The 27774-nt window shown below is 43.4% G+C and overlaps 1 protein-coding gene and 1 non-coding gene across 4 annotated transcripts; both read right to left on the reverse strand.

Annotated features, from left to right (window-relative positions):
• Positions 1–412: 412 nt before the first annotated feature.
• On the reverse strand, positions 413–486 carry Trnav-cac (transfer RNA valine (anticodon CAC)). The gene has a single exon. It is a non-coding gene; the product is annotated as a tRNA-Val (tRNA).
• Positions 487–11536: 11050 nt separating this feature from the next.
• Mettl2a (methyltransferase 2A, methylcytidine) lies at positions 11537–27396 on the reverse strand. Of its 3 annotated transcripts, none has more exons than XM_047547769.1 (9): positions 27266–27396; positions 26968–27059; positions 24543–24901; positions 23155–23204; positions 18716–18776; positions 17755–17894; positions 15186–15292; positions 13567–13632; positions 11537–12362 (listed from the first exon to the last, which is right to left on the reverse strand). In XM_047547769.1, the coding sequence occupies exons 1-9, from the start codon at positions 27373–27375 to the stop codon at positions 12208–12210; spliced, it is 1140 nt and encodes a 379-aa protein (XP_047403725.1). In that variant the 5' UTR covers positions 27376–27396; the 3' UTR covers positions 11537–12207. The 3 variants fall into 3 exon arrangements, with proteins under 3 accessions (XP_047403725.1, XP_047403726.1, XP_047403727.1); XM_047547770.1 differs by having other exon boundaries at positions 27178–27391; XM_047547771.1 differs by lacking the exon at positions 13567–13632.
• Between the last annotated feature and the right edge of the window lie 378 nt (positions 27397–27774).

Consider the following 27774-nt stretch of genomic DNA (forward strand, 5'->3'; position numbering starts at 1 on the left):
CAGCTCCAGTGATGCCTGGGGAGGCTCAAGTCAGCCTCCCCCGCCTCCCTGGCAGCCCCTCAGATCTCTTCCTGCTCTTGACCGAGGCCGTACTGATGACGGAACATGGCCTCATGGTTAAAGCCAGAAACCTTAGCTTACACTCAGTTTCTCTCACCCCCTGCCCCCTCATGCCTGTCACCACCCCTACCTGTCCTACTGGTTAGATGTGTCCCCATTCCGTCCCCGCCTTTCTGACCCTGTTCTCAGCGCCGTCCTCGCTGTCTTCCTGGCACTGGTGGAAGCCTTGTCAGGCCTGGTCTCTGCCCGTCCCTGCCACACACACCTTCGTCTCCTGAAATTCTCTTTCCAAAGAGGTCACTTTCTTTGTTTTGGGTTGTTTTTTGTTTTGTTTTGTTTTGTTTTGTTTTTTTTGCGGTGCTGGGGATTGAACCCAGGGCCTTGTGCTTGTGAGGCAAGCACTCTACCAACTGAGCTACATCCCCAGCCCTGTTTTTGTTTTTTGATACTGGGGATTGAAACTACTGAGTGACATCCCCAGCCCCTTCCTTCAAAAAAAAAAATTTTTTTTTTTTTTAAACTCGGGGCTGAGTAAACCCAGGGGCACTTTACCACTGAGCTACATTCCCCAGCCCTTTTTATTTATTTTGAGATGGGGTCTTGCTGAGTTGCTGAGGCTGGCCTTGAACCTGCAGTCCTCCTGCCTGTTTGCTGAGTTGCTGGGATTACAGGCATGCGCCACCACACCCAGCTTCCACGTCTTCAGCGACTCCCGACTTCAAGACAAAGCCTCAACTCCTCAGCATAGCATTTGAGGCCTTCACAGCCGGTTTGGTAAGAACGGACTAGAGGGCGTCTCTAATTCCCACAAGACACTCCTAGAACTACTGCGTGCTCTTCCCAGGGCACCCCTCTGACCCCTGTCCATGTCAACGGATCTTTGTGAAACTCCATTCCTTTGGCCAAGCACCAGGGCCTCCATCCAGATCTGCTGGGAAACTCTCCATTCTCCATGAAAGCACCCAGGGATTACCTGCTCTGTGACATCCTCTCCCTCATCTGTGCTTTAGGAAGATGCAACTTACAGTAAAAGGAAACATATAAATAGAAGTGATTTCCATAATAATAAATACGAAAAGTCTGCACTCTGTTCCTCAATGCCCCGATGACACCATTCAAAGCTCCCCTCTCCCAGGCTAGGAGCCCTGCTGTGCCCACCACATGTACAGACAACTTCACAGGATTCTTTCCATAGCATGTGTCCATGAGATGGCAGGGCTTGGGCAGAGGGGAGAGGAGGAGTGGAGGGTTTATCCACATTTCTGTCAACTCTACCCCACTCCTGGAAGGAGATGCCAGCCCAGGGTAGGACCACATTGTGAACCTTGCTTTCATGGGCCTCTCCCTCCATAAACAAAATATTAAAATTATATTTATAACTGTGTTGGTCTAAAAATAAATAATCCAGCTGGCGATGGGAGTTCTGTGGGCTAGCACTTTCCTAGTACCCAGGGTTCAATCCCCAGCACTGTGAAACAAACACAAACATAATCTAGTCTAGAATCATTTTATTTTTTATTTTTATTATTTTGGTACTGGGGATTGAACACAGAGGTGCTATGCCACTGAGTTATGATCCTAGTCCTTTTTTAATTTTTTTGAGACAGGGTTTCACTAAGTTGCTTTAGAGCTTCACTAAATTGCTGAGGCTGGCCTTCAACTTGCGATCCTCTAGCCTTAGCCTCCTGAATCTCTGGGATTACAGGCATGTGCTATAGCACCTGGCTAGATTCATTTTAAAGTTCATTAATATTTATTTTTTTCTTCTAATTGAATCCAGGGCCTCACACATGCTAAGCATATTCTACCACCTAGCTATGCCTACAGCTTTTAATTTAAAAATAAATTTAAAAATTTTCCAGGGCCCCTAAAAGTACCACAGGGCCCTGTGCCTGGTGGAGCTGTTGACTCTACCTGAAAACAAAAACTGAAATTCTTTGAAAGGCTGAAGAAATGTAGATCAGTGTTCCCTGCTACAAATCTTACCAAGTCTCATTCACTAACATACGTCTGTTCTCGCCAGGCCAAGTTCCCAAGGGACATACCACTTAACTGCTAGATACAGGACATATAATGAAGTCTGTCCTAATCAGGCTACAAATACAGAACAGCCCTTAGAGATTGGCGTCCCATACTGTTCTCTGCAAGGAGTTACCACTGTGTTATGGAGCCACTAAACCTGTGAAATTATGCATGTTCAGTTGTTGATACTTGATTTCCAGTTGAGAAAAACTGAGCATGAAACTGAGCATGAGTGGAATGCAGAACCTTGGTGAAGAGTGCTCAGAGAACCAGCGATGGTGGCTCTGGATTTCCATCCATTTGTGCTCTTTTTTTTTCTTTTCTTCTTCTTTTCTTTTCTTTCCTTTTTTTTTTTTTAAGTACTTGGGATTGAACCCAGGGGTGCTCAACCACAGAGCAATAACATCTCAACCCTATATATATATTTTTTTAAGTTGGCAATGGACCTTTATTTTATTTATTTTTATGTGGTGCTGAGAATTGAACCCAGTGCCTTGCACATGCTAGACAAGCGCTCTGCCACTGAACCACAACCTCAGCCCTGCTTTTTACATTTTTTGAGACAGGGTCTCACTAAATTGCTCAGGCTGGCCTTGAACTTGGTTTCCTCCTGCCTCAGTCTCCTGAGTAGATGGGATCGCAGGTGTGTGCCACCACCCCAGGCTTCCAGGGTATATTTGGGTCAACTAGTCAAAGGCTCAAGACCCACTTGGTGGGGCTGGGATTGTGGCTCAGCGGTAGAGCACTTGCCTGGCATGTGTGAGGCCCTGGGTTCAATACTCAGCACTGCTTATAAATAAATAAAAGATCCATTGACAACTAAAGAAATATTAAAAAAAAAAAAAAAAAAAAAAAAGAGAGAGACACTTGGCTCATGACAGAGACTTGGGAATTGTATGTGTCTTGATGATACTGAGAGGGTCACAGTGCCTCAGCTCTTTCACTCTTATAGTCCTGGGGCCTAGAAGTATTCCTACACCTTTGAACTCCTCCTAGGCAGCCTTGCTCCCTTGTGGGTTCAGGGAGTCGCTCCTACCCACGGCGTGGGCCTCCACGGCCAGGGTTTCACTAAGCCTCGCTGTTTCTCAGGGGGTCATTTGACAGAACTGGACTTCCCTGACTTTGGTGCTGGACGCCCTCCAGATTCCCAGCTCCTAGGTGACATTCTAAGTACTTACCCACCCAATAAACATTTGCTGAGCCCCTTCTACATGCCAGACACCATTCTAGGTACTGAGGATACAACTGTAAGCAAAATAGGAGTTCCTCATGGTTTAGAGTAGACAGTGCACGAGGGAACAGGTAAGAACAGCGCTGGCACCTGGTGTAAAGGCACAAGCCCCTGATCCAGCAGCTTGGGAGGCTGAGGTGGAGGATTGTAAGTTCAAGGCCAGCCTCAGCACCTTAGTGAGTGTGAGTCCCTGTCTCAAAATAAGAAATAAAAAGGGCTGGGGATATGGCAGAGTGGTGAGAACCCAGAACTGTAAAAACAAAAACAAAAACAAAAAACAGTACTGGTGACAGGAGGAAGTCAGAGCTCTGCCCTGGTTCACTGAGGGCCTGGGGAAGGCTGAGGGGCGGGGAGGGCAGGAGGTCAGGGAAGGACTCTCAGAGGGACCAGGTCTGAGGGATGCAGAATGGCCATGTCTTACAGGCCTGCCTGATGGGTCCCAGGAGCCAGGGGAGGGTCAGGGGCTTGGAAAGGCAGGAAAACCTAGGGCAGCTGGAGCCTGTGAGGTGGAGAGAAGGCCTAACCCAGATGACCCGTCCCCAGCTGACACGGTGGGAAGGGAAAATATAGTAACTGTCAAAGTCAAGAGAAGACAGCTCTTTCCTAAAGAGGCAGAAAGAGGAAGGACCAAGGACCTGGCAGCAGGATTTGGCTGCATAATTTGTGGGGTCCAGTGTGGAATGAAAACATAGGGTATCTCATAAAAAAAAACACTAGTGAGAATTCAGGACAGGACAGTGTGGATCCTTCTTCTGTGACTGAGGGACTGTACTTGTGATATGGTGGCCTCCTATAGAGGATGCGACTCAGAATCCAGGTCCCTGCTTCACATCAGGCTGAGGTGAGCCTCACAGTCATGGCACTGGGGGCAGGGAAAGGTGGAGACTTTTGAAATTCTTTTTCTTTTCTTTCTTTTTTTTTTTTTTGGTGGTGCTGGGGATTGAACCCAGGGCCTTGTGCATGCCAGGTAAGCACTCTAGCAACTGAGCTATATCCCTAGCCCTTAAAATTCTATTTTGATGAAAATGTTGCAAAAAAAGAGTTATGTAGCCAATTTCATGGAGAGAGAGAGAGAGAGAGAGAGAGAGCATGTGCACATGTGCACACACACACACGGGCTGGGTATCAAGCCCAGGGCCTGGTGCATGCTAGGCAAGCACTCTACAGAATTACACTCCCAGACCCCAAATACCCCTTCTTAATCTGAGGCTAATTATTTGTGATTAATTAGTCATCTGACCTTGGCAAGCTACTTACTGTCCTTGAACTTTGGATTTTCTCATCTGTGAAATGGGAATAATTATTCCTATATTTCACAGAGGCACTATGAGGATTAAATATATGAAAAATGAAAAGCTTTTTCCTTTGGCACTAAGAACTTGGTAACAACCTGGGGGCTCTTAACCACCAAGCCACATCCTCAGCCCTTTGTTATTTTGAGGCAGGGTCTCATTAAATTGTTTAGGGTCTTGCTAATTTGTTGAGGCTGGCTTTAAACTTGTGATCCTCCTGCCTCAGCCTCCAGAGCAGCTGGGATTACAGGTGTGTGACACTGTGCCTGGCTCTAATGTATTCTTAACCACCAACTTCTGATTTAAATTCGAACACTCAAGCAGCTGCCCTTCCTGGGGAGATTCCCTCAGCTTTGACCGTTAGGTTTCAGCTCACAGATCAACAATCCTGCTTTATCAACCAGATTTTTTTTTAATAGTACTAGGTACTCAGCTTTGCCATGAAGCTACATCCCTACAGCACACCCCCCTTTTATAGTATTGGGGCTTGAACTCAGGGGTGCTTTACTGAGTACATCCCCATTCCCCTTAATTCTTATTTTGAGATAAGGTGTCACTAAGTTGCTGAGACTGACCTCAAATCTGCTATCCTCCTTCTTTTGAGTTGCTGAGATTACAGGAATGTATCACTGTGCCTCACTCTACTTCTTTTTAAAATTTTTCTTTTTAAAATTTTTTGTGGGGCTGTGGCTATGGCTCAGTGGTAGAGCACTTCCCTAGCATGTATGAGGCACTGGGTTCCATCCTCAGCACCACACAAATAAATAAAATAAATGTATTGTGTCCATCCACAACTAAAAAAAAAAAATTTTTAACTTTTTTCCGTGTGTGTGCCAGGGATTGAACCCAAGGATGCTTAACCACTGAGCCACATCCCCAACCCTTTTTATTTATTTTGTGACAAGGTCTTGCTAAGTTGCTTAGAACCTTGCAAAGCTGGGAGGTTGGCTTTGAGCCTACAATCCTCCTGCCTCCGCCTCTGAGCTGCTGGGATTACAGGTGTGTGCCAAAAGGCCCAGCTTAATTTTTAATTTGGACACATGATCTCACCAAGTAGCTGAGGGCCTTGCTAAGTTGTTGAGGCTGGCCTTGAACTTGCGACCCTCCCAGTTCATTCTTCCGAGTGGCTGGTATTACGGAAGTGTGCCACTGTGCCCCACTGTAAACCAGACTCTTGTGAGTTGGGCTGGCTTCCTAATCGTCCCTAAATGAATTGGGAATAATACAGACCTTGGACAGGAGAGTCAAGGGGAACAAGTGCTCATTCTTACTCATTTCTTGGTATATGATGTTATTAAAACCTGCTGAAAGTAGATGCATCTGTTACGAGTGAGCAGTGGTACCATAAGTGGATATTCCTGATGCAGCGTTTCCCATGCCATGACCCTCAGGCCTTTGCACTGGTGTTCCTTCTACCTGGAAGATTTTCCGTGAAGGAGGGGCCTCCAGCTCTATTTATTGTGTAACAACCTTGGTTCGTGTTGCTTTGCTACTCTGCTCAGTGTTGAGCGTTTCCCCAAGGCACTCATGACTCAGTGAGCACTACTGAGTGTGAGTCTCACTCATGCAGTAGATGCTAGAGGTAATGGGAGCAAGGGTGCAGAGGGGTAGGGGGCTTGCCATTTCAGGGCCTTCCCTATTCCTGCTTACCCCCTTGGAGGTGTTTTTCTCTCCTTCCTTTTCTTTTTCTTTTTCATGGTACTAGGGATTGGACCTAGTGGTTTTCTATCACTGAACTACATCACCAGCCCTTATTTATTTATTTTTTAAATTTTAAATAGCTGAGACTGTCCTCGAACTTGTGATCCTCCTGCCTAAGCCTTCAGAGTTGCTGGGATTACACGAGTGTGCCAAAGCATGAGGTTTGGAGGTGATTAACATGCTACTGCTGATAAATGTTTGAAGTATGGCTCCTTTTAAGACTATTTTAAAAAGCCAGACCTGGTTGTGCACACCTATAATCCCAGCCACTTGGAAGGCTAGGCAGGAGGATTTCAAGTTTGAGGCCAGCCTCAGCAACCTGGCAAGACTCTGTCTCAAAATAAAAAACAAGTCTGATACTGTAGCTCAGAGGTAGAGTGCCTCTGGGTCTAGTCCCCTGCACAAGGAGGGGAAAAAAAAGTGGAGAATGAACGAGTGAATACAATTTGGCGCTCCCCTCAGGATGAATATACCAGACTTAACCCTTTGGTCCAGGCAACTGGCTACTGTGTCTCAGGGTCTCCCAACAGAACATGTACTCAGACAGGCTATTTGTCCCAAAACTCAGTCCCATGCAGTGTGTTCCACTGTTATAGCCAAGAGACAATGTCTAGTCATGAACCTAGACCTTTACTGCAATACAGGGAGGCAGCTGCAATTCAGTTTCAGTGTTTTTACCTGGGAAATCCACCACTGGCCCTTCCTCCACCTTTTGACCAAGGTTCCCAAATCATAACCTGCAGACCAAGTAAGAAGCAAGTAAAGATCTGCAATGCCTCGATGCATCCAGGTTCCTAAAATAGCAGTTGCACCACAAACCAAAGAACAAGCCTTTGTGAACAGAGTGAAAGAAACTGTTTGTCCTGGGCTCATCTTTTAAGCCATAGAAAGCTCTTCACTTTACTGTCTTCAAAGCAAGGATAGAAGTCAATTACATGAAAGTAGGATACCTCAGTACATTAGGTTTTCCTTTTCCTACTAAGTTTCCAAGGCCCTAATTTTCCAACCACAGCCCGAGAGAGAATGAATCTTACATGAAGGGAGGAAGGAGACCCACCGAAAAGCATTAATGGAGACCATGTTCAAGACTGAACCAGCAAGACCAGGAGATGATTCACCTTTGTATTGTAAGACCCACACTCTTGGGGGGTGATCAGGGTTACACCCAAACTCTGGGCATGGCCTCTGGGAACATGGCTTCACTCCAACAGTTTCACTGTACCAGTCCCAAGTTAAACCGTTTCTCGTTTTTCAAAAAGCATTGGATTATCTCTTCAACCAAATTGCCACAGTTTAGCTTAGGAAGATAAGTCAGTTTCAGAAACACTTCTCTATTAGACTTGCATCAAAACCACACGACTTCCTGAGCAGCTGCACACCTGGACCTACCTTCCCAGCCTGACAGAGGATCTTTCTTACATTAAGAATACAGGAGCTGGGTGCAGTGAGGCATCCCTGTAATCCCAGAGTTGGGAATCAGAGGCAGGAGGAGTTCAAGTTCTAGGGCAGCCTTGGCAACTTAGTGAGATCCTGTCTCAAAATAAATAAAAAGGCCTGGGGATGCAGCTCAGTGGTAGTCTCCCTGGGTTCAATCCCCAGGGTCAGGGGGTACCATTTGGACTGATAGTCCAGCCAGCATTTCTGAGTGGTGCTGAGGTCCTTCTTTAATCCACCATGCACATGTGACTCTTCCGCCGACTGTCTGTGATTCTGAGGCTGAAGCACTGTGCAAAGTCCCTCCCAAAGTTCCACTTGGCCTGGCAGATAAAAGGCTGGAGAGCTTAACAGATGGCAGGGAATAAAAGGGAACAGGGGCAGGAAAAGGCTCATCTTTTCTAAGCCCAAAGCCCAAGCCAGGTGTCAGGAAGAGGGAATAAAAACTGTTCTAGTTGTTTGAAATGCTTTAGAGATGCCAAAGCATAGTCTTTAGTGTATCATTTAGATTGATGTATCTATTCACCTCAAAAGGTAAATGAAATACCATCTCTGTAGTAAGTCTTTTCCAGTTTTAATTTGGTAATGGAGAAGATGGGAACTGTTTCTTCTACCTTTAAAGCCCATTAGGTAAGTCAAGCAAGGTGGATGTTAGCGCAGGGGCAAAAGGGTGATGGTGGCCTTGCAGGGATACTGGACCCAGCCAGGGTGAGGTAAGGAAGTGAAGCGCAGAGCTTAAGGAAGGTGGAGCGGGCATCCATGTGTGGGTGGTGGCAAAAGATTGGTGATGCAGAAGAGGACTGGCCCAACAGATAAACACACTGAGGATCAAGGGAGCCAGGTTCTTCACTGTTGGAAAAGGGAGTTGGAACTATAGAAAGGGTGAGAACTAGAATAAATCTTGTGGTATTGAATTAGAATCAAAGGTATTGACTTGAACTGTTTCCCATATATACTAAGGTAAAGAGGGTGCAGGATTACACACACATCCCCTAGCTGTCTGCTGACAGGGCCTGGGAGCAGAACACAGTGGCAATGAGCACACTTTTAGTGCTCAGTTCCTAAATACCTCACCACAGAGACCAGAACTTCTTGGGAACAATGTCTGGAGTAAAGTACAAGATGGGCCTGGAATGTCGTATATTTTAAGTACTCAAAGGGATTTCTCAACTGATCTCAGAAACCAGTTTGAAGGAAACTTCATTAACCAAATCTGGAACAACATGAGTTATTAAAATAATAGCAATAAATAAAAAAAATCTTAAGTCCATATTGAAGTAAATAAGCAAAGAAATATTTTCTTTACACTAGAATGCCAAACAATAGATATGGAAGGAGCATGGGATTAGGTATCATTATTTGGCAACCATCATAGTAGAAATTCAGCCAACAAACTATGGGGCATACATTTGATGAGGAACAGGGATTTATAATCTCAAAGCATTTTTGGGGGGGTGGTTACAGGGGATTGAGCCCTTAAGGACTGAGTCACATTCCCAGCCCTTTTTACTTTGAGACAGGATCTTGCTAAATTGCTGAGGCTGGTCTTGAACTTGCAATCCTCCTCCCTCAGCCTCCCAAATCCTTGGGATTACAGGTGCATGCCACCGTGCCTGGCTCAAAGCACTTCCCTACAAAACACTTACTAGTACCTTTATAGGACAGGGACTGTTACAGTTTGGATGAGATCGCCTTCAAAAGCTCCTGTTACTGCAGGAATATTCAAAGGTGAAATGATTAACTAGAGAGCTGTAAGCTAGACAGTCCATTCTAGTTTGAATGGACTGACTGGGAGATAACTGTAGGTAGGTGGGGTGCAGCTGGAGGATGTGGGTCACTGGAGACATGCCCTAGAAGTGCTGCTTTCCCTATGGCCCCTTGCCCTGTTTCTGGACCCTGACATGAGGCAAGCAGCTTTCCTCTGTGAGGCCCTTCTACCATGATGTGCTGCCTCATCTTGGGCCCAGAACAATGAAGTGGGCCAGCTGTGGACTGAACCTCTGAAACCATGAGCAAGCAATAAACAATTTCACCTCTAAGTTGTTCTTGGTGGGTACTTTGGTAACAGCAACACAAAAGCTGATTAAAACAGGGACGCAGCAGACATCATGTAGTCTAAGCAACATCACCAATGATAGGGAAATTAAAAGGCATTTATCACCCAATATCATGCAAGAAATACAGCATCACTTGGTAAAAATGCACAATCTGAACCAAATGGTGAAGCACCAACAAATCTTATCTCACAGTTTATAGCCTGTGATCTTAGAATGTCAGGGTTAAGGGAGTGAGCCTAAAGAATTGTTCCAGGCTAAAGGAGACTGAGATGTAACTACTAAATGTAACACAATGGGCTTTATGTGATAAGGACATTACTGAGAAAAAGTGAATGGTCTGTAGTTGGTAGTGAGGTCACCATGTGTTTCTACTTTTGATGCCTATATTATATAATACAATCTCTCCAGTTACAGACATCACACATTAAAAAACACAGGGACGAATCTCAAAAAAACAAAGGACGAATGATATCGCTAATAAGTGGATGATGACACATAATGGGGGGTGGGAGGGGTTAGTGTTAGGGTTAGGGAGGGGGGCAAGAATGGAGGAAGAACTGTATAGAGGGAAAAGAGGGGTGGGAGGGGTGGGGGGGAAGGGAAAAAACAACAGAATGAATCAAACAGCATTACCCTATGTAAATTTATGATTACACAAATGGTATGCCTTTACGCCATGTACAAACGGAGAAACAACATGTATCCCATTTGTTTACAATAAAATAAAAAATAAAAAAATAATAAAAAAAAAAAAACCACAGGGACATCCCCTTGCAACGTACATTTTCATTGTGAAATAGGGTCATGCTAAGGCTAGCCTTGAATTTACAATTTTCCTGCCTCAGCCTCCTGAATAACTGGAACCACAGGGTGTATTGCCACACCCAGGCTTTCTAAAAAATTTAAGACAGGGTCTTGTTAAATTGCCTAGGCCTATTTTGAACCATAGACACCGTTCCTAGTAGTTGAGACTACAGGCATATGCCACCAAGCCCAGCCAGTCCTTCCAATTCTTTAGAGACAGGTTAGAGGGTCAATGGGGCTTAAAATTCCAGGGAACTAAGATTAACTTGTTTTTCTTTTTTTTGGTGATGCTGGGGATTGAACCCGGGGCCTTGTGCTTGCAAGGTAAGCACTTACCAACTGAGCTATATCCCCAGTCCAAGCTACTCATTTTTGTTTGTACTGGGGACTGAACTCAAGAGGTGCTTTGTCACTGGGTTATCATCCTGACCCTTTTTAAAATTTTGAGACAGTCTGGCTAAACTGCCCAAGCTGACCTTGAATTTACAACCTTCCTGCTTCAGTCTTTGGGGTAGCTATCATTACTTGCATGTGCCACCATGCTTGCTCCAGCTTTTTATTTTATTTATTTGGTAATGGGGATTGATTCCAGCTTTACTACTGAACTAAGTACCCAGCTCTTTTTAAAAAGATTCTTTTTGAGACACAGTCTAAGTTGCGTAGGGCCTTGCTTAAGTTGATGAGGCTGGCTTTGAACTTGTGATCTTCTTGCCTCAACCTCCTGAATTGCTGCAATTAGTGGCATGTACCACTGCACCTGGACAACTTGTTTTTATTTTTTTAGTACTGGGGATTGAACCTAGGGACACTTTACCACTGATCCACATCCCCAGCCCTTGGACACAGGATTTCACTAAATTGCTTAGGGTCTTGCTAAATTGCTGAGGCTGGCTTTGAACTTGCAGTCCTCCTGCTTCAGCATCCAAAATCACTGGAATTACAGGTACACACCACCATGCACTGACTTTATTTTTAAATTCATCCTACGGATAAAATTTCAGTTATTAAAAAAGTTTTTTTATAAACATGTGCCTGTTAATATTGATTAAAAATAACTTTTCCTAGGGTTTTAATCCAATTATTCAGGGCTTGAATCTGGATTTATTTGTTGTGGTGCTGGGGACAGAACTCAGGGCCTCCCATCTTCTAGGCAAGTGCTCTACCAATGGGCTAGACCCTAACCCCCCCCTCTTTTTTTTTTGTAGCAGGGATAGAAGAACCCAGGGTTGCTTTACCACTAAGGTAATCCCCAGCCCTGAGTGCTGACACCGGGTTTGAATGTGAGATTCTCCTGCCTCAGCCTCCCAAGTCACTGGGATTACAGGTGTGCTCCACTATGCCCAGCTCCAAGTTCTTTTTCTTAATTTTTATTTTGAAATAAAATCTTCCTGAGTTGCTGAGGGTCTCACAAATTGCTGAGGCTGGCTTTGAACTTGCGATCCTCTTGTCCCAGCTTCCCAAGTTGCCAGGATTACAGGTGTGCCACTGCATCTGGTCCTTGTTTACATTCTTGAATGTCCAACATGAAGAAACCAGCATTTACAGATGTACTTTTTATAAAAGTCCACAAACAATGAACTTGTGTTGTGTCAGGAACAGGTGCCTCTCAGCTGGTGGTGGACAGAAGAGGCTTGCGGTATTTGCACTGAATCCAAACTCTGTACATTGTTAGCTGTTTCCCTCGGTTCACCTGCAAACGGCGATCCACCAGATTCTGAACCTTTTCTAGTCCCGCAGTAGTGAAAAGTTTGTCCAGTTCATCTGGTTTGGAAAGAGAAGATGTTTATGTATTTTCCCCAGAAGAAATGGTATTTTGTTGACTACTTTCCAGATTAAATGGGCTGTGAGAGTTGCTGTCACTATGCATTTTAAATGGCTCTAGCAGCACAGTTCTGTTATGCATGCAGTGATGGCTCGGTAACAGCAAGCTCATGTTCAGACTGGGGAAGCCAATCTCCTGGGAAGGGCAGTGTGGAACCTAGAGGGAGATCTTTTCTGAGTCAGCTGATGGGGAGGGATTTTTAAGATAAAAGTTATAAACCAAAAATTCTTTGGTTTATATTTGGTATCCAGGGCTTTATGAGCACCTTAAAATTATATGCAAAAGCTGGGCCTGGTGGTGCATACCTGCAGTCCCAGTGGCTCGGGAAGTTGAAGCAGGATGATATCAAGTTCAAAGTCAACCTCCACAATTTAGGGAGGGCCTAGAGCAACTTTGAGAGACCCTGTCTCTAAATAAAATATAAAAAAAGGCCTGGTATGTGGCCCAGTGATTAATCGCCCTGGGTTCAATCTCCAGTACCAAAAACAAACAAACCAATGCCTGTATGTGTATACATCAAAGCAACATTTTTTTAGGGGAAAGATTTCATTACTTCAACCAAAAGCTCAAAGTATGTGACCTTAGAAAGGGCCCATGACAGAATCATAAAGTACTGGTGAAGGAAAATGCCTGCAACCAGAGCAGGTAAGAGGACAGCAGTTCCAGGTTATACCTGGAGCTCAGAGGAAATGACTCATTCTGACACAGCTGCACCTCAAGTATAGCCCAGCATAGAGGGTGGCGCAGGCTGGCATGGAAATGAGTCTTTTCTTTTCCAGTACTGGGGACTGAACTTAGGTAAGCTCTCTTCCACTGAGCTACATCTTCAGTTCTTTTTATTTTGAGACAAGGTCTCACTAAGTTGTGGAGGCTGGTCTCATCAAATTTGCAATCCTTCTGCCTCAGATGCCTCGCCCAGCTAAAAAACAATTTTGCAAAACAGATAATTTCACATTTTGGAAAAAGGGACAGAAAGAGCAAAGCAGTGGACTGAAGACCAGCATAAGTGGGCTGGAGAACTGCAGAGGAAAGGCTGTCTAAAAGGTAAGAGGGGCCAGATGATTCTTCTTCTAAAAGTATACTGAAGTCCTTATCTGGCATGTTGAAGACCTTTAGAGGAAATAGAGATCATCTTTTTCATACCCTGTGTGAAGAAGTAAACTCTGGTTCCATCACCTCTCACATAGAAATTTTCAGATAGACACTGACCTGCGGAGGGACATGGTAAAAATCAGAGACACTTTAGAGCACTTTTTTTGAAATACACTGCTAATCAAATGTGCATCGAGACTTCAATTTCTCACCAGGGCATGGTGACTCACATGTAAAATTCTAGCAATTTGGGAAGCTGAGGCAGGAGGACTGTAAGTTCCTTGGGGAACATGTAATTCTTAGCTCTATGTGCTAGACTTATCTGATGAAAACAATGGGGTTTCTATCATCCCCTCCCCAAATTAAATTAACAGGATCATTTTTTTGGTATGAGACATTGAACCCAGGGGTACTTAATCACCAAACCACAACCCAGCTTTTTTTATTTTTTGACACAGGGTCTAAGTTGCTGAGGCTGGCTTTGAATTTGCAATCCTCTAGCCTCAGCCTCCTGAGTCGCTGGGATTACATGAGTGTGCTACCACACCTGGCTTTACTTTTTGACAGTCTTGATAAGTCACTTAGGGCCTCACTTAGTTGCTGAGGCTGACCTCAAACTTGAGGAGGATTGCAAGTTCAAAGCCAGCCTCAGTAATTTAGCAAGGCCCAAAGCAACTTAGTGAGACCCTGTCTCCAAAAAAAAAAAAAAAAAAAAAAAGTTCAGTGGTAAAATGCCTCTGGTTCAATTCCCAGTACTAAAAAAAAAAAAAAAGTGTGTATATTTCTTTGAACTAGCCAACAAGAGGGTTAGGGACATTTATCTCTATTAGTATTTCCTTGAAGTTTTGTTTACTGGCCATTTAGATATGCTCCTCTGTGAACTGTCTGTTTTTTGGGTGGGTCACTGATCTTTTCCTTATCAATGTCATGACAACACTTTGAAGAGCATTGATATGAAGTCTTTATTATATATACTGAAAATACATCTTCTCAATTTCTCTTGCCTTCTAATTAAAAGAAAAAAACAACCAAAACTTAATGCTGGGCATGGAATCCAGAGCCTTATACACACTGGGAAGTGCTCTACCACTGAGCTATATCCCCAGTCATTTTTATTTTGAGACAGCGTCGCTACATTGTCCTGGTTGGTCTTGAACTTGCCATCTTCTTCCCTCACCCTCCTGGGTACCTCAGAGTACAAGCTTGTAGAACTGCACTGAGACTCCTGTAATTTTTTAATGGCATCTTTTATCATACTGCATTTAATATTATTTACATAATCAAATATCTAAGCATAGCTCTTCTAAAGTGGACATTTTGGCTTAAAAGACCTTAATATCCAGTTGTACAAAACTCTTTATAAAAAAGTTTTTATATAAAATCATACCCTTTCCTCGTTATGTATCAAGTGTCGTACATTCTGGCCTCTAATTCTGAAGTCTCCTTCCACTGACCTCTAGGTCTAATCTGATAACAAAACCACCATTTAAGGGCTGGGGTTGTAGCTCAGTGGTGGAGCACTTGCCTCACACATGTGCGGCACTGGGTTCGAACCTCAGCACCACATACAAATAAATAAAGGTAGTGTCCATCTTCTACAACAACAACAACAAAACCCCCCAGAACAAAAACAAAACAAAAAACCCACCATTTAATAAGTGGCAAAATACCTTTTTTAAACCGCAACTGGGCCATGTCATAGCGGCCATAATCTCGCAGAAGCATCATTCCTCCAGGCTTCAGAAGTCTGCTCAGCCTATTGATAGCTTTTTGCATCCTGTTGGGCAACAGGGAAGAAAGATTAGGCCTCCTCAGGAACAGGGCTCCTCTTCCCTGTGCATATCCCTGAAAGCCAGTGGACTTCCTAACTTTGACACATCAACCCTGAAATTATAGCACCTCTGCCTCTGCTTCAGTTAGAGGCTGAAGGAGAACCTGCTCTGCCACAAGGCTCTATAATGAGTGAAGTTCCATATTTTCCATCTGGCTTACTTTTTCCTGGGCCTGGGATTGCCACCCTGCTCTGTACTCATTTTAGTGGTACTGGGGACTGAACCCAGGGACACTTTACCACTGAGATACATCCCCAGCTATTTTTAGTTTTTATTTTGAGGCAGGGTCTCACTAAATTGCTGAAGCTGGCTTTGAACTTGCTGCTACCCTCCTGCCCCAGCCTCCCAAATCACTGGGATTCTAAGGAGAGCCACAGTGCCTGACTGACCAGCCCAATACTCCTGTGGTTCTCTGGGAGCCCTGACCAACCAATGTGGGGACTGCTAGTGAGTCATCTGTTACTTTTAGATTTGAGATCTTTCCATGCAAAGACTCCCTGGCCGCTGTCCCCCTACCCCCACAGGGGACTGAACTCAGGGGTACTTGTCACTGAGCTACATCCCCAGCCCTATTTTGTATTTTATTTAGCAACAGGGTCTCACTGAGTTGCTTAGTGCCTCACTTTTGCTAAGTCTGGCTTTGAACTCGAAATCCTTCTGCCTCAGCCTCCCAATCGCTGGGATTACAGCTGTGCGACACTGCGCCTAGCTCCCAGTTCTGTTAAATTTTACTTTGAGTTGGGCATGGTGGCACATGCCTGTAATCCCAGCAACACAGGAGGCTGATGCAGGAAGATTGCAAGTTCAAGACCAGCCTCAGCAAAGTAGCAAGGCCTTAAGCAACTTAGCGAGACCAGACCCTGTCTAAAGGTTTAAAAAAAAAAAAAAAAAAGGGCTAGGGATGTGGCTTAGTGGTGGTTAAGTATCACCAAAACAAAAACAAACAAAAAAATTATTTTGAGACAGTCTCACTAAGTTGCTGAGCTGAGGGTGGTCTTGAACTTGAACTTGTGATCCTATTGCCTCAGCCTCCTGAGAAGCTGGTATTATAGGTATGTGCCTCAACAGACTGTTGAGACTGTTTTTGTTAAATTAAGTCCTTTCCTTTAGAACTTACAATTTATAAGCCAGGTTTGGAGATGCACGCCTGTAATTCCAACAACTCAGGAAGTTAAGGCATGAGGACTACAAGTTGGAGGCCAGCCTCAGCAATGTGGTAAAACCCTATCTCAAAATAACAACAAAAACAAAAGTAAACAAAACAGGCTAGGGAAGTAGCTCAGTGGTAAAGAGTCCTGGGTCCAATCCCCTTACCAAAAGTCTTTTTATGTTGCTCAAACTGGCCTCAAGTTATTTTCCTGCCCCAGACCCCTAAGTAGCTAAGATTACAGGCACACACCACTGTGCCTGGCTTTCCTTTTTCTTTTGGTGCTGTGGATGGAACCCAGGGCCTCATGTGTGCTAAACAGGTACTCTAACACTGAGTAACACCCCTGGGCCACTAAACATAAGGTTTTAATGGCATCTTTTAGGATATAGCACTTAACTTCCCTTTTATCTAATCCTGATTTTATGAAATTCTGTACTTTGTTTTCCAAAACATTTAAGCTTCAGAGAATATCTTAGTTGAGCTTCAGTATAAAATTTTATGTTGTTAATGTTTGTTTTATTTCTAGCATTTAAATGGCCAATCATGAGATGTTATCTCCTATCTTCAAAACAGCAGGTTGTGAGGTTATCAGCAGGGAACTTCCCCACACTCAAAAGGCTGCTCCCCAAACATAACAGTGAAAAGAACCAAGCCCTGAAGGCAGAGGGTCAGAGGCTGAAACAGTAGGTGGACTACAGATGAGCTGGGTTCGGTGGCTTGGGAGTCTGAGGCAGGAGGATCGCAAGTTCTAAGCCAGCCTCAGCAACTCAGAGAAGCCCTGGGTAACTTATTGAGACACTGTCTCAAAATAAAAAATAAAAAAGGCTGGGAATGTGGCTCAGTATTTAATCACTTCTGGGTTCAATCCTGGTAACAAACAAATCACAGGTGGTGTGGCTTCTTCATGTCTATTAGAACAAAAATAGAACCTTTTAAATTTAGGGCTTCTAATTAAAGGTCTCTGACCAAAACTTTACTTTGGTTAGGCTACTGGTTAAGGGATCTAAAACTTACTTGTCTGACCCAGGCGTGGTGTTGCACACCTGTAATCTCAGCTATCTTGGAGGCTAAAGCAGGAGAATCACGAGTTTAAAAGGTCAGTCTGGGTAACTTAGTAAGACTCTGTCTCAAAATAAAAAGGGTTGGGGATATATCTCGGGGGTAGAGTGCTTGCCTTGCATGCGTGAGGCCCTGGGTTGAATTCCCAGTCCAAAAACAAAACAAAACAAAAACCAACCAACCAACCAACTAACTTACTTGTCTGGAAGAACTGCTGAAAGAACAAATATGAGAATGATGACATCAACACTGTCCCGAGGCAATGGGTAATTCTGATCTTCATCACAGAGATCATGAACAAAAGCAAAACAGCGGGAAGGGTCATATTCTGCATTTGTCTGCACGTATGTGGAGAGAGAAATGGGTCAGGATAAGTGAACATAGCTTGGAGAAAAGTTTATGTTGTCACTGCTATTACTTCCAGCAGAGGGACCCATTTCTAGTCACTATAGCATGGTTTCTAGGAATACTCATAGGATAAGACAAGTTAGGGGGAGATCCTGTGGAATTCCAACTGGTGCTTCTAAAATGGAGCATTTCCGACTACTTTTATTCTTTATTCTGATGCACTGTCACCACCTGTCAGGCATGAAGTTATATCTGGGGACTGGAGAATGCCAAGAAAAGCAAGAGACCAAAAACTGCGGAAAAAGACAAAGTATATTTAAGTGGTCTTGAGTCCCAAGATTAACTATTTCCATGCTGGATGTGGTGGCATATGCCTGTAATCTCAGCAACTTGGGAGACTGAGGCAGGAGATTGGAAGTTCAATGCTAGCCTCAGCAACTCAGCAAGACCCTAAATCAAAATAAAAAATAAAAGGGACTGGGGATATAGCTCAGTGTTAAAGAGTAGCCCTGGGTTCAAACCCTTGGGTATCTTCCCAATCCATGTACCGCCTTTCTTTTTTATTGTACTGGGGATTGATCCCAGGGGTGTTTCTGGGACTTTAAAACTGGGAAAGTCATTCTGGTGAACATAGGTTTGGAAAGGTGAAGAACCTTGTCCTGAGTTCCACAGTTGGTGAGTGGCAGATTTAATATTCAGACCTGGCTCTTTATGCCAGGCTGTTTTCTTTTATTTAGGCCATAGTAAGAAAATCTAGTGAACCCCTTTTCTTTAATAAGTGAAAATTCCTGATAGGAACCACTGTGCTTACCTGGACTAGTTCCACAGCTGTGGAAGAAAAATCACAACAGTAAACAAAGAGGCCTGGGTCACTGAAATGAGCAGGAAAAAACCAGAAAAATTAGGCTGCAAAATATACTATATCTATTTTCTTTCTTGTGTAACAGAGTTAAAGTATCAAGTAGCAAAGAATACCATACCACTCGTTCAAAGAAACTATACCTATTAGTCACAACACATTCTTATTAAAATCCCTTTTACTCTATATCCTCATTTAGTCCCTGCTGATATGGCTCATATTGTTTATCAAGTGATCAGTGAGTTTAAAAACAACATCCTCTTCTTTTCTCCACCAAGAGAAAAACTACTTTGCCTTCAAATCAGGCTAGGCCTGATGGCAGTCTTCCTATTGAGTTTCCTTAGAACTTTCTCCATGCTAGGAACACATCTGTGCCTATGAGAGCCTGCCCCTGCTACGCAGTGAATGGTGTGAAGGCAGAGATTGCATCCTTAACTTAATTACTTCACCAAATGCTGAGGGTCTGCTTTGTTGGAAATTATCCTAGATGTTGGGGAGACAAAGAATAAGACAAAATCCCTGTGTTTATTCTTTCTTTGGTACTGGGGATTGAACCCAGGGTGCTTAACCCCTGAGCCCTTTTTAAAAATGCTTTTTTTTTTAGAGACAAGGTCTTGATAAGTTGCTGAGGTTGACTTTGAACTTATCCTCCTACCTCAGTCTCCTGAGCCTCTGGTATTAGAGGCGTGCATCATGGCACCTAGCCCTGTATTTATTCTTATTATTGCCAGTTGGCACAAATCTTAGCACCAGGTAGCAATACAAAAAAGGCTGAACTAATATAACTACTAAAATTACTTTCAATCATGGAAAACACCATGTATTTATTCAAACGACATCAAAATAGGGGCTGAGGCTGTAGATAAGTGGCAGAGTGCTTGCCTAGCATGTGTGAGGGACAGCGTTCAAGTCTTAGCACCACACAAAAATTAACAAATAAAATAAAGGCATTCTGTCCATCTACAACTACCAAAAAAAAAAAAAAATCAAAATATAAAACAACCTATAAGTCTAGAATTTCCCATTTAAAAAAAGTCACTCCAGCAGCTCAGAAGGTCAAGGCAGGAGGATTAAGTTTGAGACCAGTCTCTTCAAGTGAGTGAGAGCCCTGTCTTAAAGACAAAAAAAAAAAAAAAAATGGTACGGGGTAACTAGAGGTATAGTTTAGTAGCACAGCACTTGTCTAGCATGTGTGCTAGGGTCCATTCCCCTAGCATGCAGGCAGGGAAAAAAAGTTAAGCAAGGGGTGGTGATGCACACTTATAAACCCAGCTACATGGGCGGCTGAGGCAGGAAGAGCTGAAGTTTCAGGTTAGCCCTGGCAACCTGCCAAGATCCTGTCTCAAAATAAAAAATAAAAAGGGTGATGAAACTCAGTGTACGCCTGGGGGTTTAATTCACAATACTATTTAAAAAAATAAAAGTGAAGAACCTGTGATAGAAAGTAGACATTAACAAAAAAGGCTTCAATGACAGCATAGCTATACAGCTGGACTGTATTAATTAGGTAAGTTTTCTAGATGCTTTGGACCTAGAACTTGAGGAAGGAAGGAGATAGTCTGATAGAAACAGAGGAGAATATTTCGGGAAGGCACAGAGTATCAGGGAAAGACATGCTAAGTATGACCAACTAACTGAGGGAGAAGACATATTTCATAGGACATAATCTGATTCGCAGGCAGTAAAAAGCTTGCATCAATTCTAGACAAGTGAACTGGATAAAGAAGTGGGTTCCTGGGGCTGGGGAGATAGCTCAGTTGGTAGAGTGCTTGCCTTGCAAGCACAAGGCCCTGGGTTTGATCCCCAGCACCACAAAAAAAAAAAAAAAAAAAAAAAAAAGAAGTGGGTAAGTGGGTTCCTGCAACATACTGAACATGGTAATCTTTTAAAAATACCTTTATTTATTTATTTTTACGTGGTGCTGAGGATAGAACCCAGTGCCTCACATGTTTGAGGTAAGCGCTCTACCACTGAGCCACAACCCCAGCCCCAAGCATGGTAATCTTACTTAAATTAGGGTAGGGTAGAGCACTTGCCTAATATGCATAATGTCCTGAGTTCCATCACTAGTACCACAAGACAACGAAAAGGACACAGACTCTGAAGATGTCACTTCCAATTCAATTTTACTGTGATTGATAATGATGATTAATTGCCATAATTCTTTTTTTTGTATCAGGGATTGAACCCAAGAGCGCATAACCCCTGTGCATCCCCAGCTCTTTTTAGTTTTTGAGACAGGGTCTTGCTAAGTTGCTGAGGCTGGCTTGAAACTTCCAATTCTCCTGCCTCAGCCTCCCGAGTCACTAGGATTACAGGTATGAACCATTTATCCGGCTAATGGCCAAATTTTTTGAGGGAAGTTTTACTCCCATTTAAAGTGGATTACGAATAAATAGTGTAACTTGAAGAGTAGAACAAACTTTTCTTTACTCTAAGTTATTGTAAGTTTTCTTATAAGCTTTATGATAAGATGCATGTTTTTAATGAAGTTAATGTGTCACTAAATCCTGTTAATAAGTATTATGGGCCAAACTGGCAAATTATTAAATAGAATTGAGAAACAATGAGTTTCCTTGAAAATATGGAATTAGAGTGTTATTTCCACCTGTGACTTGAGAACAGATGTGGAGTAAGAAATGTAGTATGATTCTAATCAGAGTTCTTAAAACTACAGTAATTTCCTGAGTAGCAGGAGGGTTTTATGTTATTTGTTGTAAGTCTCTTTGGGAATCACACTGAATTTATGCTAGAGTGGTGCCCCTAGGTAGCCTCAGAAAGGCCAAAAAGACCAAGTGATTAGTCAAACACAGTGGTGAACACCTACAATCCCAGCAACTTGGGAGGCTGATGCAGGAAGATCATTTACGGAAGGGCAGCCTCAGCAATTTAGCAAGACCCTAAGCAACTTAATAAGACCCTGTCTCAAAATGAAAAATAAAAAGGGCGGCTGGAATTGTGGCTCAGTGGTAAAGCGCTTGCCTAGCATGTGTGAGGCACTGGGTTCAATCCTCAGCACCACATATAAATAAATGAATAAAATAAAGGTCCATCAACATCTAAAAAAAATTAAGAAAATAAAAAACCCCCAAACAAACGCACAAACAAAAACCCAAACCTACTTATCAAGTGATTTAGAGGGTTCTTTCAGTTCCCTATCAACCTCCCAGGAAGGGGACATGGAGAGGATATTAAACTCTACAAAGATTTCTGATTAAAAAAAAAAAAAAATGAAGATTCCTGACAAGCTACTGGGTTGGTGAACACATCCATGGGCTGGGGGTGTGTGGGAGGGAGAGAGGGAGGGAGGGATCATCCCACAATTCCACTGAGGCTGTTCTGAAGCTCAGGACTTTCAGAGCTCACCTTATATATCTCTTTTTTTGGAACTGGGGGTTGAACCCAAGGCTTTGCAAATGTGAGACATTTACTTTGCCACTGAGCTACATCCCAGCCCTCACCCTTCGTTTGGCTGTTCATCTGTGCCTTTTATAATATCATTTATAATGAACAGGTAAGTGTAAAAAAAGTATTTCCAGGGCTGGGGCTGTAGCTCAGTGGCAGAGGGCTTGCCTCAAGGGTGAGGCACTGGGTTCAGTCCTCAGCACCACATAAAAATAAATACATAAAAAGACATTGTGTCTATTTACAACTTAAAAAAAAAAAAAAAATATATATATATATATTTACACACACACACACATATATATATATATATATATATATATATATATGAAAAAAAAGTATTTCCCTGAGTACTGTGATCTAGGCTAGGAAATGATCAAACCGAAGGAGCAGGTTTTGGGACCCATGATTTTATAGCCCACAGGAAAAAGTGTGGAAAGCCTATATTTGTAACTGGCATCTGAAGTGGGGGTGCAGACCTGTGGGAGCGATGCTAACTCCAGGTAGACAGTATCAGAAATGAACTGACACAGTTGGAGTTGGAGATTTGGTCAGTGTATGGAAAAAAGCACACATATCTGGTGTGAGAATCGTTCCGAGTAAAGGAACAGATGAGTTTACATCAGAAATGGAGACAGGTCAGCTTTCCCAACTTTACCCAGGTAGCAATGATAGACTAGTAATTGACTGTTACAGAGATCAGGCGAGCAGAGAAATGGAGCATGAACATATTTTAAGCATCTCAGAACACACTATATATTAACACTGCAACAGGTTTTTAAATCATTTCCCCGATGACAAAGGTAACTTACACATCAAATTAAATTAAAATGACTCACTAATGGATTAAGTTGAAGCCTAAATTTCTTGTAATCCATGTTTTTGGGTAATCACTGTTGACAGTTTGATACAATAAGAATTCTGAGAACAATGAACCTGTCACCTTTGTCCTCTTTGCTGCCATATATACTTGACAATATACTTACTTGTTAGTTTGTAAAATTGGAAAGACTGTATTTCCTGCACCACAACCAACCTGTAGACAGAAAGAAGCTATTAGTCTCAGAAGGTATTATTAATATTCACTAAACCATTAACTCCCTAAAGTTAAATAATCAACAATCAACAATAAATAACCTTGCTAAGTGTATAAGGGAAGGTATAGTGACCACAGCTAAACAGTACCCATTACATTATTTGATCTTGATCGCCTTAAAGAGGTGGCCATAAAAGACAGGAGCTTTCATTAGCAGAAGGGAGCTGAGCTAGAATATAGGTATGGGTTACCTTTATTTTTTAACAATACTAACTGTTATTGTAACTCAGAGTTTCATGTGTGTTAGGCAAGTGTTCTACCAATGAGATATATCCCCCTTACTTTAAGAAAGTAATTTTAGACATGATCTTGCTAAGTTGCCCTAGAAGGCCTTTAACTTTTGATCCTCCTACCTTAGGCGCCTCAGTAGCTGGGATTATAGGCATACCCTGCTAATCTTTACTTTTTTTTTTTTTTGGTACAGGAATTGAACTCAGGGGCACTCAACCACTGAGTCACATTCCCAGTCCTATTTTGTATTTTCTTTAGACAGGCTCTCACTGAGTTGCTTAGTGCCTCATTTTTGCTGAGGCTGGCTTTGAACTCCCAAACCTCCTGCCTCAGCTTCCTGAGCTGCTGGGATTATGGGGTGTGTGCCATGGTGCCCAGCTTACTTTTTAAGTTCTAGCAAATGTCCCATAGATAAAATATTTTCCTACTGAGTTCCACTATACCAGTACTGGAAAAACAGACTTGAGTGAAAACTACAAAAAGAGGACCTTGTTCACCTTGTCCTAAATATATAGCACTGTGTGTGGTAATAAAAACAGCAAACATTTACTGAGGGCTTATTACATGCCAAACACTGTTCCAAGTCATTTTACATAGATTATCTCAATCTTCCTAAGAGGCTACAAGTCCCACTACCCTATAACATGAAGGTACTTGTCCAAAATACCTCCAGAGAAGGACCAGGGGTCTAGTTTAGTGTTAAAGAGCTTGCTTAACAGGTGCTATGCCTTGGGCCCAATCCCCGCACCACACACACACACACACACACACACACACACACACACACACACAAAGTCACATCACAGGACTCTATTCCAAGGCGAACCAGCTTTCAGTGGATTGTGTATTTTCCCATTGTGAAATTCTATAATACCATCTAGACATTTTCCCAGTTCAAAAAATAGAGGCAATTCCAGGCCATTAAAAAGGATTTAGTCAACTTCATTAGATAGAAGTCATTTTTGTGGTAAGACTTTCTATTTTACTTCGTGTACACAATGTGACAGCTTCACTAACTCCATTAACAGGAACCTAAAAGGAAGTCACCTCAAGTATTCGGTAGGTGGCTGAGGATCCAGGAAACTCATCAGCACAAATTTCCAGGTGATTCAGTTTCTGTGTTACCATCTCCTCCACAGAAAACATCTGTGCTTTACTTTCAAGGGTGGTGGAAGGACACTTGTGTTGTTCTTCCACTGTTAAGCCATGTCCATCTTCACTGCTTCTACATTCATGGATTTCATTCCTTTTGTTCCCCAAGAGCAAATCCTTCAAATGATTTTGATTTTGGCAAGGTGCCAGTTCGGGGAATTCAGTAAAAAGCCAGTGTCTATCCTTGAAGAATCCATTTTCATGAATTCTGTAGAAGTCATTCCAGTATTTATGGGCATTAACCTCATAATCAACTGTAAATTTAAGAAGGAATTTTAAGAGTCAGGTCTCAAATATTTTATTTTTATCTAATGTCAATTATCCTGCTTCACTAATTTCATTTTATACTAAAAGTAACCACATGTTCAGCCATAGTCACAGAGCTAAAGGCACTTGAGGTAATTCAGTTCTGCTATTACTATACCTGAATCCCCCCAATTTGTCATTCCCAGGGAGTCTAATTTCTGTTGGAACCATCAGACAGGGAACTTCCTATCATTCTCCTTTCATATCTCTGGATGGCTACTGAGTGTCAGAAAATTTTAAAATTAAGCAAATTCCTGGCATTATACACATACAGACAAAAATTTGTCCAATCACTTCCAGTAAAAAGGTACTATTATTTCTTGTGACCAAAATAACAATTCTTTTTTATTTGAGGGCAGTTGCTTTCCCCTCTAAATCTTTTCTTTTACAAGTTAAATGTCCCAGGATCTTGGGTTGTTCAAGTAAATCCAATTGTTATCATTCAATCAGATCTTCATTAAGTATGTCACTCTCTCTGTGGTTCTTTAGAGTGTAGCATTCAGACATAAATTCACTACTACTAATAAATAAAAATGAAACAAGGCTAAAAGTAGACGATGTAAAAATGTCTTTAGGTGAGGAGGGTTTTAAGGAATCAAAGAAAGAAATGTGGACAGAAGCTGGGCATGGTGGTTCATGCCTATAATCCCAGTTATTCAGGAGGCTAAAGAAGGAGAATTGTGAGTTTGAGGCCATTGTGGGTTGCAGGACAAAAAAGAAAGAAAGGGAAAAAAAAAAAAAAAAAAAAAGAGGCCATTGTGGGTTGCAGGACAAAAAAGAAAGAAAGAGGGGAAAAAAAAAAAAAAAAAGTGGATTGAACCCAGGGCCTTTCGCATTCTGGGCAAGTGCGCTACCACTTCACTACAAGAAAACAATTAAAAACAGTTAAGAGATTAAGGCAGTCTCAGATTTATTTGTTCACTGCTCTTTGCCAGTAAAAGGTCCTGACTTGTGTAGAAGAGAGGGGGGGGGGAAAGTAAGAAATTGGATTTTAGTTCCCTCACTTTATTACTGACTCCTTACTTCTGGGCAAAACAACTGTCCTATAGTCCAAGTTTCTTTATTCCCCCTTCTTTTTGAGACAGGGTCTCCCTGTTTCCTGGGTTGGCCTTGGAACTCCTGGGCTCAAGTGATCCTCCTGCCTGAGCCTCCTAAGGCCCTGGGATATTAGGTGCACACTGCTGCGCTCAGCTAAAGTTTCTGTAATTGTACAAAGATGATACTGGAATGTACTACATGATTTTCAAAATCCCTTTAACTGTACCTTGTTTTATCTAGTCTATCAAACTGTGCTGGGTGAACATTTTGTAACTGGAATATTTTTATTATTGTATAGAACTATTTTAGAGGGTATTACTCTTAAACTTCTAGTTGTACCATCAATTGTCTCTTAGGACATAGGACCAACTAGTCTTTAATTTTAGTCTCTAGGGATATTTTGCAGCGAAATTATCCTGCTCTTCAAGGAGGGGCCTCTTTTTTCTTGGCCAGACTATTCTGCTTCATGCATCTTTCCTTGAGAGAAGCTCTAAGTCCTCAAACCTATGCCACAAGGAAAAGACATATAAATACTGGCCGTTAACCTTTCCCAACAATATTTAGAATCTATTCACTTGAATCGAGCTTCAATGGCAACTCTCAAGGAAGATGTAAATCATGTAGAAAGTACATCCTCTAAGATAACATAGCCACACGGTTTCCAAAGGCTAACCACATCAATATGGGACTAGTCAGCAAGATTAAAACCTCAATTACTAGAATAAGTTATCCTCCCCCAAGTAAAAACCCTAAAATTAAAACACACTCTATGCCCCCAACAAGGCCTGGTAAAAAAAAAAAAAAGCGCCCTTTTCCCTTCTTGTTCTTCCCCTCCCCCTCCCGTTCTATTCCCGAGTTCTGCACCAGGCCAGTAACAAAGGATCTTGGCAGCTGCGGTCCGCGGGCCGCTCCGCGAGGCACGTTCTGTAGTACGCTAGTTGTGGGCACCACAGCACTGGCGGCCCACCGGGCGCACCTTGTTTCTCTTGGCACACCCGCTGAGCGCTGTTCTCCTGCACTTTCCTCTCTGCCGCCGCGGCCTGCTCTTCCGACCACTCCACATCGTCCCTGGGAAAACCAAACAGGCAGCTTAGGGGGCTCACGTCTCAGCCGCCGGCAGGGTCAGTCGCCGGCCGGGAAGCGCGTCTTCCCTGGTAGGAGCGCGCCTCGGGCAGGGCAGCAGTACCAGTGGCCGGTGGTCAGGGGCTTCTCCAAGCGCTCCGAGCGGCGGGACGGGGGCAAGCCGCAGGTCGGACGAGGGGCAGGGCAGTTACCAGGCATTGTGGTGGAAGACGCGCGCTGGGTCGCTCAAGAACCGGCTCCCGAACTGCTGCCTCTTCCCGCCGCAGGCGGCGGACACACCCTCAGGGAACGAGTCAGCCATGGTGCCGGAGCCGGAAATGCCCTCTTTCCGCCGCGCGAGTTCCCCCCGCGGGCCACGCCCCTTCCTGGGCGGGAAGCCGGGGGGCGAGGCGGCCAGCGGGTAGCGGAAAGGCCGGGCGGAGCGGTGCGAGCTCTAGGTGTTGCTTCCCGGACATGTGTCTTCCCGGGAGGTCGTTGGTGGGCGTGCAGGGTGGGAAGAGAGCGGGAGGCGTCCCTCTTGAGCCCCAGTTCAGTGGTGGAATCCTGACAGGCTTCCCAGTTTCCCTGAAGTTGTAAGGAAAAATCTTAAGGAGATGAAGGTCCTTAGACCCAGGTGGAGTCGATGCCCAGAGAACTGAAGGTAGCAAGCCGCGGAGTAACTGAAATCGCAGGCGAGCACCACTTCCGCGACCCGCACCGT

Source organism: Sciurus carolinensis, chromosome 3 (genome assembly GCF_902686445.1).
Source record: "Sciurus carolinensis chromosome 3, mSciCar1.2, whole genome shotgun sequence".
Taxonomy (NCBI): Eukaryota; Metazoa; Chordata; class Mammalia; order Rodentia; family Sciuridae; genus Sciurus; species Sciurus carolinensis.

What these genes read in the sequence shown, in the direction of transcription:
- Mettl2a (XM_047547769.1), bottom strand. Translation starts at nt 27,375, where the DNA reads ATGGCTGACTCGTTCCCTGAGGGTGTGTCCGCCGCCTGCGGCGGGAAG. An exon ending in CCACCTACCGAATACTTGAG is followed by an intron (nt 23,205 to 24,542) that starts GTGACTTCCTTT and finishes TTCTGTCTACAG; the next exon opens with GTTGGTTGTGGTGCAGGAAA. An exon ending in CCAGTTGCGGTTTAAAAAAG is followed by an intron (nt 13,633 to 15,185) that starts GTATTTTGCCAC and finishes GTCCCTCCGCAG; the next exon opens with GTCAGTGTCTATCTGAAAAT.